This window comes from Hyaloscypha bicolor (assembly GCF_002865645.1).
Source record: "Hyaloscypha bicolor E unplaced genomic scaffold K444scaffold_124, whole genome shotgun sequence".
Lineage (NCBI taxonomy): Eukaryota > Fungi > Ascomycota > Leotiomycetes > Helotiales > Hyaloscyphaceae > Hyaloscypha > Hyaloscypha bicolor.
The window spans coordinates 1,133,755-1,147,561 of record NW_020194626.1 but is presented as its reverse complement, the minus strand read 5'-3'; the positions used below and the strand labels follow the sequence as shown (position 1 = coordinate 1,147,561).

The 13,807-nt window shown below is 48.4% G+C and overlaps 5 protein-coding genes across 5 annotated transcripts; all 5 read left to right on the top strand.

Annotated features, from left to right (window-relative positions):
* The first annotated feature begins 1,327 nt into the window (after positions 1–1,327).
* On the top strand, positions 1,328–2,216 carry K444DRAFT_596137 (uncharacterized protein). Its single transcript, XM_024878418.1, has 3 exons — positions 1,328–1,655; positions 1,727–1,812; positions 1,863–2,216. Exons 1-3 carry the CDS (start codon positions 1,484–1,486, stop codon positions 1,896–1,898), a joined length of 294 nt encoding a protein of 97 aa, XP_024732862.1. The 5' UTR covers positions 1,328–1,483; the 3' UTR covers positions 1,899–2,216.
* Positions 2,217–2,986: 770 nt separating this feature from the next.
* Positions 2,987–4,041, top strand: K444DRAFT_536829 (putative epoxide hydrolase; the record flags this gene model as incomplete). The annotated part of the gene is made up of 2 exons (XM_024875410.1): positions 2,987–3,549; positions 3,711–4,041. The coding sequence occupies 2 exons, from the start codon at positions 2,987–2,989 to the stop codon at positions 4,039–4,041; spliced, it is 894 nt and encodes a 297-aa protein (XP_024732861.1).
* Positions 4,042–6,266: 2,225 nt separating this feature from the next.
* K444DRAFT_617042 (uncharacterized protein) lies at positions 6,267–7,161 on the top strand. Its single transcript, XM_024881037.1, has one exon. The coding sequence runs from the start codon at positions 6,383–6,385 to the stop codon at positions 6,839–6,841; it is 459 nt and encodes a 152-aa protein (XP_024732860.1). The 5' UTR covers positions 6,267–6,382; the 3' UTR covers positions 6,842–7,161.
* A 171-nt stretch (positions 7,162–7,332) lies between these two features.
* K444DRAFT_596131 (putative stress response protein ish1) lies at positions 7,333–10,158 on the top strand. Its single transcript, XM_024878417.1, has 7 exons — positions 7,333–7,732; positions 7,954–8,266; positions 8,316–8,323; positions 8,378–8,548; positions 8,596–8,793; positions 8,849–9,090; positions 9,142–10,158. Exons 1-7 carry the CDS (start codon positions 7,654–7,656, stop codon positions 9,826–9,828), a joined length of 1,698 nt encoding a protein of 565 aa, XP_024732859.1. The 5' UTR covers positions 7,333–7,653; the 3' UTR covers positions 9,829–10,158.
* A 506-nt stretch (positions 10,159–10,664) lies between these two features.
* Positions 10,665–13,481, top strand: K444DRAFT_537163 (uncharacterized protein; the record flags this gene model as incomplete). Its single annotated transcript, XM_024875447.1, has 4 exons — positions 10,665–11,286; positions 11,336–11,413; positions 11,467–12,101; positions 12,153–13,481. 4 exons carry the CDS (start codon positions 10,665–10,667, stop codon positions 13,479–13,481), a joined length of 2,664 nt encoding a protein of 887 aa, XP_024732858.1.
* Positions 13,482–13,807: the final 326 nt, after the last annotated feature.

Below are 13,807 nucleotides of genomic sequence, written 5' to 3'. Positions count from 1 at the left end.
GGCGATGACGGACCCTTAACAGCGGGTATTATGGCCCCTTTCTTTGCCTCTCACACAACTTGGCAAAGATGAGCGAATAACCCCTGCGAATATGACAAGATCGGCAGTTGATCCCTGAACTGCGCGTCAAGTTCACTCCGGTAGTGTTTTGCTCTTGCTCGTTACCCCGCTTGCAGGCGGCTCGCCAGGCCAGGTCACAGCTGGATGAGGGCAACTGCAGCCCTCGCCTCAACGTCTTCTCGATGCTTGACGATAAACTCTTCGTCGAATCGAGGCGGGTAGGAAACAGCCACATGCTGTCGCCACTTGACCCCTACGATCGAACGGCTAGTGGAAGAAAACGTCCTTGGCCAATGGCCTCCACTCATCTGATATCAAATTCTCAGCCAATCAAGGCTATTCTGGATCGCCTTGAGCTCGCACTCATCCTTGAGCCCGAAGTGGCTGGTTTCCCGTATATTTCTTGAATTTATGCTTGTATACTTTCAAATGAAGTGGCTGATCAGCACGCTGAGCCAGATGAGGTTTGAAGGTGCTTTTGGAGATTGCTTCCCCGCTGCTCGAACGGTTCACAAAGCCAATTTTGATTATTCCTGGACTTCAAGCGTTTGCCAGGGACGTCGAAAGGAGATACCAGACCATCCCGCCCCCCTCGGTTGCGCAAGTGCAAACTACAGGAAGGAACGGCATCAGAGTGGATCCTGGTTGAACGGGCAGCCATATCGATCTGTAAACCCCATAGCACGTCCCTCAAAGGCAAGGGTTTGGTAGGGTATCTGAGACTTGCGGTACCGTTATCCATCATATGGAACACCCGGGAGGGCCGCTGCAGGGGAAGCAAGGAGACCTCCCAACGGCCCCTGCAAGTCTGTTCCCCGTTTTATTGCCCAAAACTTTCTGAGCTTCTAAGCGATGCATAAACAATGATGCTGATCCCATCTCTCAATGTTCGTTTCCAAACTTTTCATCCTAGAATAGCTGAACCCTGCAGCAAAGTGGCCCCTATGATGCTGATCAATGTCAACTAGTCTGCCAGGAACCATCTTGTACAGGGGGAGAAACGTTCTTCCTCTGCCAGCTCTCGACCTTGGAACGCGGCAAGAGTTACGCAGAAAAGACAACGGGTTTCGATCGACGTCGAAGTCCACCCAAACATGATGACCATCCGGGTAGAATGCCATCCTCGCTACAGCTCTTCCTGGCAAAATGACGACGGTCCAACGACGAGGCTTCCTCTGCCTTGAGCAACTGGACGAGACGAACTCGGATCGGCATCATCGACTTTAGCGGAATATGGCGATCAGTCGAGGATACGCGCAAGAAAGGTGAAGGATAGAGTAGAATGTGGCTTGTGCAATTACTATAAGATAGCCTCAATTTCCCTCCAAACGATGACTTCTTCTCAGTATCAACGAACAACATCAACATACTTCACAAACATTCAGCCTCAAAAAATTCCAACCCAAACAGCAAAGCCATCAATATGAAGGCCTCATTCACCACCCTCTTCATCCTCAGCGGCCTCATCGCCAGCTGTGTGGCCACTCCAGCTATGAGCGTTGAGAGACGTCAAGCCTCTTTGGTGTGTGCTACTGGCACTCCTAACTGCTGCGACGTCGATGTTCTCGGTGTTGCCGATCTTGACTGTGCAGTCCGTAAGTTATAATCCTAAGCCTTGAACTCTAGTTCGCTCCACAAGAACGAGCGTTGACCCATCCCGTTATAGCACCAACCGTTCCCACCAGCGTAGATGATTTCACCTCAATCTGCGCCGCCATTGGCAAGATTGACATGTGCTGCACTATCGATATCGTAAGTTTTCCAGCACTCTGCCCACAAACACCGCGCTAACATCAACACAGCTCAACCAAGGTCTCCTCTGCAGCCACCCCATCTAAACGACTTTAAACGAAAACTGTCATCGTCTGGGACGATTCGAACAGGCTCTGATGCACACACCCCAACCGTCCTTACCATGTTGTACTTGTGCTGTATTGGGGATGTTGATTACCGGCCCATGTCTATCTGTACGATACTGTGTCAGGATATCAGTTCTGCCTTTATTTTGTTTTTAGACAATGGTCGGTTTCCAGGAGTTGGGGATGATGGAAAATCTAGGCAACATTAGCAGTAGTGTATCAACTATATCTCTTTTGGATTGGGAATTCTACTTTTGGGGAAACAATGCGATAAAACATTCTTTCCTTGGATGACGCTATTCTCATATCCCGTGGGTTTTTCTGTAAGAACTATGGATGTATTTGATATTTTGCTTGAAATCAAAATTTCCTTTTAACCTCCAAGGAACTGAAAAGTAGCGGAGGCCAAAACTCTGAAGGATGATACAATATCAAAAACTAACAACTACCTGATATGTGCTTTAAAATCACCCAATTGCTAGCAAACTGTAAGATGTGAATGGTGGAGTACTTGCCCCGCATTTCGTCTTTAGAAGTATCCACGGGCCAACCACCCACACCCCCCAACCGCCCACCCTAAAAAATTCGATTTTTAATTATACCTTCATTATAATTACAAATCCTATTATATATTAATACTTTATAGTATTTTCGATATCCTGACGGCTATATATTTATTTCAAACTAGTAATACGGCTAGAATCGCTCATAAGGTAGTAATTTTGTTATTTTTGCCCTGCCATCAAATCCCTCACTAGAGCCTCGCAGAGGTAAAACACCAAAATTTTGTGATTTTTTTTAAAGTACTAGGAAAATGCTAAAAACTTCCTGAATTACTATACCAAGGTCGTTGATTACAAATATCTACTCAAAATTTCTGATTTATGCCGTTGTTGTGGTGAAAAGGGGTGGGCGGTTTGGGGGTAAGGGCGGTTTTCCGTGGATACTTCTTAAGTCGGCCGAGTCTGACTGCTTCAATGTCAACCCCTCCAACAACTTTTATTGCCTCTCAAAATTATACTATCGACCTAAAATAAGGAGCCATGCCATCAGAGACCTCACCCAAGATGTTTCCCGGCTTCACGGAATTCAACATCGCCGTATCTCCAACAGTCACAATCTACGGGCTCAAAGCTGGCACTGGACCACCCCTACTTCTCCTTCACGGCTTCCCGCAAACACACCACATATGGCATAAAATAGCCCCAGAACTCATCTCCTATTTCACCGTGATCCTCATGGACCTTCGAGGCTATGGGAAATCATCCAAACCGTCTTCTTCGGCATCAGAGCAACACAAGCCATATTCCAAGTCCGCAATGGCAACCGATTGCACCTCTCTTATGACTCAGCTTGGCTTTGAGAAATTCTCAATAGTATCTCACGACCGAGGTGCTCGAATCGCACATAAATTATGTGTCGATTTTCCGGATCGCGTAGAGCGACTCATGCTCCTCGACATCGCACCCACGCTCGCGATGTTCGAGAAAACAGACCAGTTCTTCGCAACAGCGTACTGGCACTGGTTCTTCCTCATCCAGCCTTCTCCATTCCCGGAGAAGGTTTTGATTGCCAGTCCCTCTGTATTTGAGGAGAGGTTCTTCGGGGGCGGGTATTCTGGCGGAACGGGGTAAGGCTTATTCTCATACTAATTTTCTGTTTTCTTCTGTGAGAGCTTAGACCCCAGGAGCTTCACGGGAGCCGGTATGCGCAGATGTCTTAGGAGCTTGGATCCTTAACTCCTAAGCTCCTCTGAATTTTCAACAATACTCTATACTAATTTGATGATAGGTATATGAGTTTGGAGGCGAAGGCGGAGTATATGGCGCAGTTTACCGATGAGGAGGGCGTGCATGCTATGTGTGAGGATTATAGGGCTGCTGCGGGCATTGATCTTATGGAGGCGAGGAGGGATATGGAGATGGGACGGAAGGTCAGATGTCCAGTTAGGGTGTTGTGGGGGAAGACGGGGGTTATTGAGAAGAGCTTTGATTGTTTGGGTGAGTGGAGGGCTGTGAGTGAGGGGAGTGTGACTGGAGAGGCGGTGGAGAGTGGACATTATATTGCGGAGCAGGTACCAGATGTGTTGCTGAGGCACATTAAGGAGTTCTTTGTGAATTAGACGTGGACAATTTTTGTGTCTCAGTTTTTCTTCGTTATATCGACCTCCGACGATAGCTACGCTGACCCGCTCTGTGATCTTTGTCCTTAAACCCATCCTCACTCCAGAGATTCTCGTAATAAGCAGGTAGAACCCCATCTTCACAAGTGAGCACATCCCTTTCCTCCTAAACACAATTCCCCAAACGAATTTCCCACGGGATCAAAGTGTACAGCCTCCCTTCCGTAGAAGCGTGACTATGACCATACACAACCAACTTGATGTAGACCCTTCTTAACTCCCGCAGTAAGAACTCTTCTCCCAAAACATCTGCATCAAGATGTCATTTGGCCGGACCGTGAGTAAGCAGCACACCTGTCCCCTCCGGCAACACTCCCGTCCACATATCACGAATAGGAGGATACTGAAAAGTCCAATTTCCAAACTGCTGAGTTTTGTGGTGCGACGTAAATCTTTATCCACCTCCCATTCTCAAAGGTAAGAGAGACAGAGCCGTCTTGAAGATAGATGGTATTGCCCCAGCTGAGATTAAATTGGCTGGTACTAGGTCGCTCGAAGATACGTTCTGGGAAGTAGCCGATAAAGGCTGAATCAAGCAATAGGTCGTGAAAGCCTACTATGATGACTTTGTGTTTGTGAGGCTGAGAGCTTAGCCAGTCCAGTTAAGCTTGTATTTCAGTGAAGGGCGCCATTTGAGAGGCGGTCATTCAACTTGCCCAGACTGTTTAGATGAAGTTGGGAGACCTCGAAATGAGATATAAGTTGGTGAGGTCAAAACACCAACATTGGTTACACACTACTGGTACCTCAGTGGATGCTAGGTTGTCAAAAGTCAAAACTGGCAGTCTTTGCGGAGAATTGTTTCCCCAGTAGTCTATGTACTATACAGCAAGGCCATACGATGCAACGAATCTATCGAAGCATAGCCCCACCTGCCTATTAGTACATGTACTATATTGACGATGACTTAGTAAGGGTCATCGCAGAACAGTCCCAAAACACCAGGCTAAAGGCAACCGTTAATTACATTTTGCTCACGGAAAGTTACAAATAGTAGTTACATACTACTGGAATAGTACAACACTGTGGACTCTTTCCCTGGGGGCAGATGTCCATAAGTCATCTTTGTCCTTTGGTGTACGTTCCGCTGGGTAGAATTATTATCAGCTCATTTCTCGGTGCCAAGAGGACGAAGAGCGGAACATACGATCGCCGCAGTCGAGGTCAGCGATTTTAATAACACTGAGACTGCAGCATTTTGCCACGCTATTAAATATGCTGCCGCAGACAGAGTTTCGCCCTCTCGGTAACAAATGTTTGGTGAGAGCACTGGCGATGAGGCCACTGAAGGCAACGAGAGAGACAAGGGAGGTCTTCATGTTTGCGGCTCAATGAATAGATGGCGGGAGGAGTCGGGGAGATTTGGGATAAACCAAGGTCCCGCCTGATATATTTATAACTTATTCTATACTCCATCTTTCTCCGGTCAACTCTTCCCACTTGGCTTCAGGGATTGTATGATGAGAAGATCCGGAGAACGAAGGCTCAATAGAGTCTTCCGCAACCCCATTTTAAAGCTGAGACGAGGGCCGAGGGGTCCTTAAACGTGGTTTAGACTTCAGCAGTCTAATGGGATCCAAAAACATTGTGGTCCCAAAGCTTTAGAAGGCGTCATCCAAAACAGATCCTCCCTCGAGCCACTTGAGGAAATCACAGAAGCCAAAAGATCAAATACCGTTAGTTGTGCTCTGATATGCAAAGGAACCACTTGAAAGATTGTAAGCCTTGAAAAGAAGAGTGAACGGATTGTTAAACTCGAGGGAGACCGAACCGCGACATGTTGCTCCAGTATACTACTGCGTAAGTGTATTCTAGGATTTGTTTTTACTATGCGGAGAAAAGACCAAGGTCGAAAACGGGCACCAGAAGATCTAGATTGCTGAGGAATCCCTGGAAGGTGGGTCTTCATGATGACGGGTCCTTCTTGGAAAGGGACTTTGCTGGTCTGACTACAATCGGTCTGGGGCCCGAAATGCAACAGAACAGGTGGTTGAACAGGGGTTTCTTGCGTTGGAGAAGTGCTGGATTGAGCGAATGTTGTTGTAAAGTGTTGACGCAGAGATGTGGAGGTTCTGTATTCTACACGTGACCTAATGGTTCTTGGCAATGGAATTTCCCATCGCTCCACTCCGCTACGAACTACGGTTCATGATGTAATGAAGTTTAAGGTAAGATCATCACCGAGTGAATGCCCTATATCCAAAGTTCGTGTTTGGACATCAGGTAAGTCCAGTCTTGTTTCATACCAAGGAGTAAACAGTTTTCAAATAACTCCACTACAATGTCTCTTTTAAGACCGTCCATCGCTCTCTTCAGTCGACGAGCAACTCTCTTGAGCGTCCGCCAGAATCTGGCAGCAAGACCTATCTCATCGACTCCAGTTCAATTCGCACAAGGTTACGGAGACGGAGAAGGGGACCCCAAAGGAGAGAATCCTCAGCATCAGGGGAGCTCCAACAACACGAAGCACAACGCGGAGCATCCAGGCCCAGAGCCACCAATTGAAGGACAAGGCACAGGAGCAGGGCCAACCAAAGGCGGCGCAGGCAAATCGCCAGAAGATGCCTCAGCACAATCAGGAGGAGCGAGGTCCAAAGATGCAAAGGAGACCGGATCCAGCCCAACTGGAGGCTCGATTGGCCCGGGTGGAGGCAAGGACAACAGCAAAAGTTCCCCGAAGATACAGAGCAGGAGCGAACCCGGTGGTCGGAATACTGAGAGCAAGCAAGCTGAGGTATAGAAGCATAATAGGGAATTTGAACAGGGACACGACGGAGGCAGCGGAAGACAAGGTTGACAAGAAGTTTTGGAGCGGTAGGTGTTGATAAGATGTCTTTGGAGAACTCATCTGCCTTCATATCTGCTAATTACGCTGCAGGGCACGGAGGAGAGGACAGTCAACTATAGGTGTAATCTACATGAGGGCAGAATCTATTGTTTGATCTAAATCCTAAGGGAATGATTCCATGTATTATTCGCTGTGTTCTCCTGATTTGGGCTGCTCCTTCATACCTTTTCTATTTCCAGCTCTTGATATTGATAGCAAAAACTATTTTTCCCCCACGAGAGTTTCAATGGAAGCATTTACATGTGATGCACTAAGCAATACGATTTATTAAATCAGCTCTCCCGACAATTCCGATATGTACAACCTACTCTGCTCCCTTCCTTTCTTCGGACTGAGCTCCAGCCACAGTGGCGCAATGACGTATCCCTCTTGAGTCCTGAGTCCTCTCCCCCGCAATCGACGATTGTGACCGAATTGTGACATTGGCATATTTTGACTAGTCCATGTTTTCTCTCAAGCAGCCAATTAAATTACTATCTACGATACCTCTGTCAGCCAGATTCCTCCGCTTCCGCCTCCGCCAACCTTGACCAGTTCGACGTTAAATCACGTCACTGCCAAATCCAAGCGAACAACCACAATAACATCTTCTGGCACTTAGCTTCCTCCTTCTTGATCAAACAACTTCTCTCAAATACTGAAGTTGACCGAACCGCTTCTGAATAGTTGAATAAAAACCCAAAACCCAAGAGTCTTCATCCAAAATGAAGCTCTTCTCTCGGCTGTTAGTGCTTGGCCTCGCCGCTGAAGTCACTCTTGCAAGCAACTGGTTTAGCAAGTCTGGTATGTCTGCAAGTTTTATTCACCTCACTTCTCCTTCAATTGCTTTGCGGCAATGAATTTGAGCTCCTTGAAGCTTCCTTCATCCGTAGCTATTGGACTTTCGTTTGTATTTTTCAGGATTTCCAAATATATCTGCACACATCATATCAGCTGCCTTTCACATGCCAATCGTTTCTGTTCTTCGCATTCATGGTTACCTGGCTGACATTTCCGCTCACCAGTTTACAACAAATGGCACGAAACCGAGCTCGAGAGATGGTTGTCTGATCACAACGTCCCATATCCTACCCCCGCCGATCGAAAGGATCTCGAGAACCTAGTCAAGGACAACTGGCAGTCCAAGATCGCCCAGCCATACAATGACTGGGACAGCACCCAGCTCACCTCCTATTTAAAGCTAAGGGGTGTTGAGACCAAGGATACTGCCGCTGCCAACAAGGATGGCTTGGTTGCCCAAGTCAAGAATTACTGGTACGAGACCGAAGATAAAGCCGATGACGCATGGGCAAGCGTGAGAGATTGGATCTTTGACAGGTTAGCTCTTTACTCAAGTTCGGTGCGAGCAGTACTAACATTCGAATAGCTGGACAGGTAAATATCCGCAAATCGTTAAAGTGACCCGGAAAAATACTGACTGCTCCATAGAATCTCAACTCAAGGCATTCTGTGACAAGCATGACATCCCCGTGCCCCAACCAAGAAAGCGAGATACCATCCTCCAGAAGGCCCGCTCAAACTACGAGACAGTTGCCAAGAAGGTCGGCGAAACAGCTAGCTATCCTGGCAACTGGCTCTATGAGACCTGGTCTGAGTCTGGTAAGCTCCAAGTAGTCATTTTCAAGTCCGTTTCTAACTCCTTATAGATCTGAAGGAGTTCCTAGATTCCAACGGGATCCCCGCACCTCAGCCGTCGAGTCGAGACAAGTTGATTGCTAGTGTCCGTCGCAATGCTCGTATCGCCAGCTTGAAGATGGCCGACATGCAAGCTTCTATGACAAAGTCCGCTTCCGATGCCACTCAAACATTGAGCGACCAGCTTCTTGACTCTTGGTCTGACTCTGGTTAGTTGTCCCTTGAGGTAGTATTATGGCTCTGTCTGCTAATAACCCTGGACAGAAATCAAGGCGTGGGCTGACAAGAACGGCATTCGAGTTCCTCAAGGTAGCAAGAGAAACGAGTTATTAGCCATTGCCCGCAAACACCGAGCTCAGCTCACTGGAGACAATGTTTCGGACCCAGCGAAGAGCGCTTTTGGTGCTGCTACGTCCAGTGCCAATAACCAATACGCAAAGGCCAGCGACGACGCTCAATTGATGGCGGAGGATGCATTCAACCAGGCTACAGGAACGTGGAGCGAGGTAAAGCAACAATTCCTCATGAAGATGAATAATACTGACTTGTACTTTCAGTCTCGCCTGAAAGCTTACCTTGACTCTCGAGGCGTCCCGGTCCCACAGTCTAGTAAGAAGGATGAGCTCTTGGCCGCCGTCCGCTTGAACAGACACAAGGCTGCCACAGGTTGGTCAGCCTGGACCTTCGATACATGGACTTTGGAGAACTTGAAGGCCTACCTGGCAACATCTGGAAACAAGGCCGCAGAAAAGGCCAGCAAGCAGACTGGTGCTACTCGCGAGCAACTGCTCTCGGCTGCCCAAGCTGCTTACGCTGAAGCCTCGAAGACTGGTGGCACTTCATATGCCTCGGTCACATCTTACTTGGCCAAGCAAACCGATGCCGCAAAGGATTCTATTTTCGATACCTGGTCTGAGTCTGAGCTCAAGAACTATCTTGACTCATATGGATTCAAAGTTCCTCAAGGTTCCACCAAGAACCAACTAGTTGCATGGGCCCGCAACCAGAGAAACTACTTCCAATATGGCACCACCACTCCTCAAGGCACTCTTTGGGCTAAGCTCCAAAACGGAGCGCAATGGGTCTTGGACCAACTAAGCATCGGCGCTGCCGCTGGACGTAAGCAAGCCAGCTACCAAGCTGAGAAGGCCGGTGACTCTGTCAAGGAGGGTGCTACATATGCCAACAACCGTGCAGGCGAAGCTACTCAGAATGCTTATGACAAAGTTAAGGAGGAACTGTAGATGAATGACTGTATGGGCAGGAAGGAGAATGAAGGAAGGAATGAGGACACCCGTTTTCTTTGGGTGGAATGCATAGGGTTTCTTTCGATGAGATTGCACGGATTGATATTTGGGCGTGGGATAAGAAAAGAGGCAATAAATTGATTCATTTCTGCTCTTGATCTCAATCTGGTGATCTGTGCTGTCAACACATATTCATATGAATTCCTAATTTCAGCGCGAGTGAGTCCAGGAACACTTCTTCTACAGCAGGCAATGAAAGCAAGATAGATTGAGCTGGCGGAAAAATAGAGGGCACATTTAAACATGGTTATGTTATATTTTGACCGGAATTGAGGCTCAAGAGGGAGATTTTGCCCCGGTGGAAGAAGCTCGAAGTATGATGTCGTCGTTGCCAAGCCCAACACAAACCCTGCCAAACTCGCCAAATCGCAAGCCGGTTTTCCTCCCATTCTCCTTCATCTTCCCTCTCATCCAATCGCCCGGACGAGTCAATCACAATGCTCCCTCAATGCATTTCTTAATGGAGAAGTCTCCGAGCTGCCTCGAAGGGTGCACAAACCCCATGTCAGATCGCAGGGGCGTAAAGCCTGCCACCCCAGCGATGATGTAAGGGTCCCTCTATCTTGATTGCTTGCATGGTTGCCACAAGATCAGGTGAGAGCGCCTTCCACCTCGTATTGCTATCGCGCGATTCTATTCTTTCGAACTTCTGAATGAACTATGTGATGCGAATGAGACAAATCCAATACTTGCATGAGCAAATCTTAACTCCAATCTTTGGGCGAGGTTTCTCCTTGGCTTTTCGTTTTGTATAAGGAAAGAGAGAAGTGGAGATGACTTCCTTCAGCCACGATATCTGTGCCCAGCATGCGCATGGGAGCGAACGCGGGAGGATTGCTCGACCGAGCTTCAGTTCGCAGAAGACGGCAGATCGATTACGAGAATGCGAGCGTAGTTCCTCCAGGTCGCAGGCGTCGAAGATAAAACCGCACAGGACGTCCGCATTCAAAGAAGAGGGATTGGATGACTTGAATCGAACGGTTCATTCTGTGGCACACGAAGAAATGAAGGTCTTACCTGTTTTTGAATTCGAAAGTGTGAAGAAGAGGCAGACGAAGTCCGAAGAGTCTGACCGGGAGAGAAACGAGGATAAGGAGAACGCGAAGAAGGCTGGACAGCCTTGGTATTCGAAGCTTGGGAAGCGATCAAGACCACAGATAAAGTCTTCCTCGACGGCACCGCCAGGAACCTTTTCCTCAATACCGAGGGTGGCATTGATTGCTTTCTTGATTGCTGCCGTCGTGCCTGGGTTTCGTTATGGCGGGGAAAACAAGGTTATTATCAGCGGTGCGGATGCTGGAGTGATTCGGGAGGCAGAGCTGGTTGACAATGCGTCTGCCGTTGAGGGTAGACAAAATAGCCCTACTGCTGTTTGCACCAGGTGGAGTCATCAGAGTATATTTTAAGATTCTATTGCCCGTCAAGACACTAACATTTGATGAAGTCGCCAATGTCAATGGAACTGTTTATATATATGGAGGTCAAGCTACGACGCAGAGCGGCCAGACTGAGAACACTTGGAGTAAGTTACGCCACATCATTCATGCTTGAAGTTTAATGCTGATTTCCCTCTAGACAATGACTTCCTCACACTAGATCTGACGAAAACATGGAAAATCGCATCCCCGTCCTTGGCCGGCCTCCCACAACCATCTGGCCCACCTGCCGTAGCTATGGGTTCTCTATGGAACAGCTACAATGAATTATGGCTATATGGAGGAGAATTCTCAGATCATCCTTCAACATCGCCTCTCCCTGTGTCGACCTGGGAATACAACATAAAGTCCCGGTCGTGGACAGAACACGCAAGTCCGCAGACAACTGCGGGAAACAATTCTGACGGTGGCAATCAACCTGTTCAGAGAGCAGCAGAAGGAGCAAGCTTGAGCGTTCCAGAATTGGGTAGGAGTTGGTACTTTGGGGGACACTTGGATATGTATACGACACAAGGATGGTCGAACCAGGTTGCTAGGGAATATTTGAAGAGCTTGCTCGAGTTCACACATCCCGGATATGCCAATACCGGAGTTTACTCGCTCGGTAGCACAAATGCAGCTAGTTCCGGAGGCGTCTACCGAAACATTACCCAAGGCGGACTGCAAGATGAGGCAGGCTTTACTGAACGAGCAGACGGTGTTTTGGTTTATGTTCCTGGTTGGGGTGATGACGGTATTATTCTTGGTCTGGCTGGAGGTACCAACGAGACATTCGTGAGTTCCACGTTCTCCAAGGTTACATTTCAGCATGACTGATTTCTACAGACTGAAATGAACGTCATAGACGTCTATGATATTGCAAGCTCAACATGGTACAAGCAAGCAACTTCTGGACCTAGCCCTCCTATCCGAGTCGATCCATGTGCAGTCGTAGCAGCTGCACGAGACGGGACAAGTTTCAATGTCTACCTTTATGGAGGCCAAAATCTCGTCCCATTCGGCTCCCAGATCCAATATTCAGACATGTATATTCTTACTATTCCGTCCTTCACATGGATTCAAGTCGACATGACTGGGCAATCACAACCTCCTCCACGTGCAGGCCACAGCTGTGTCATGTGGGATGGCCAGTTAGTGGTCATAGGCGGTTATGTAGGGAAGGATATATCCTGTGATAGCCCTGGCATCTATGTCTTCAACGCTTCGTCTCTCCAATGGGCTAACTCCTTTACCTCGCTCTCCACACCTTCTGAGTTGTTCTCCGTCAGCCAGGGGTCTTCTGTCTTCCAAGGATCTTGGGGTTACGCTGTTCCAGCCCCGGTACAGTCAGTTATTGGCGGCTCGCATTCGGGAGGCGCGACAGCTACAACTCCCGCTGCAGGTCCAGCGACTGCAGGACCAATGGCAACTGGCAGACCTCCAACGTTCACCATCACCCAGTCGGGCTCAACGGTGATCCAGACCGCACACTCAACATCCACTGTGTCTGCTGGCTCGTCCCCTCAATCAGGAAAACCCAGCCGGAACGCAGGTACTGTAGCAACAGGCACCATAGCAGCTGTTCTTGCAATTATAGCCGGCTATCTCGCGTTCTGTACCTGGTTATACAGGAAACAGCTTAGACTGTACAAAGACCATGTTGCCATGGCACAACGCACAGCTTTTGCTAGTTCACCGGAGAACGGGAATTGGGGTTCGGACGTGGGGTCTGGGAGCGGTAGTGGTGGGAGACCGAATGAGAAGGTGGGGACTGGAGTGATGTTGGGACCATTTGGTACTGAAATCGGTGGAGGTGGAAGTCCGGCTCGCCAGTCCGTGGGAGACAGTGCAGGGTCTGCTGGAGGGGGATTGCACCCTTCGTTGACTCCTTCAAGTGGCATATCGCCGGGTAGTGGAGCGCCTGGTGAAAACGGAAGCGGTAGCGGGTATGGAGCAGGTGTCATGCCTGGCCGAGGGCAGTACGAGACACTGAACGAGGAGCATGAAGGGACTGAGTATCTTGGTGCTGGGCTTCCAGGACCAAGTTACTTGGGAAGACCGAGCGGGAGCACAGCACATAGTTCGATGGAAGATCTGATTGGTGGGCAGGAACCGAGCTTCTTCAGTGTGGTGTTGAATCCGAGGAGGACGTTACGGGTTGTAAATCTGGACTGAAAGGATTTGGGATGGATTAAGGGCCGGAGTAATATAATGATACCCTGTTTGAAAAGCGTAATGTCTATGGGCACAAATATAACGAGCTTTAAACTTATCAAACATTGTCCCTTGCCAACTATGTAGGATTGGTTGTGGAGGTTTTATTATTCTGAAAGTTTTGTGTCCTTCAGTCAAAGAACGATCGAAACACAATATTATATTCATACCGTTACCCGAGAATACCTCTCCCACCTCTCCACAATTCGCCATGTCGATATAGCTATCTCTCCAGCCTTCCAAGCGTACAAAGCTAAGAAGTGTTGTGACTCAACGCTCTTTCGCTT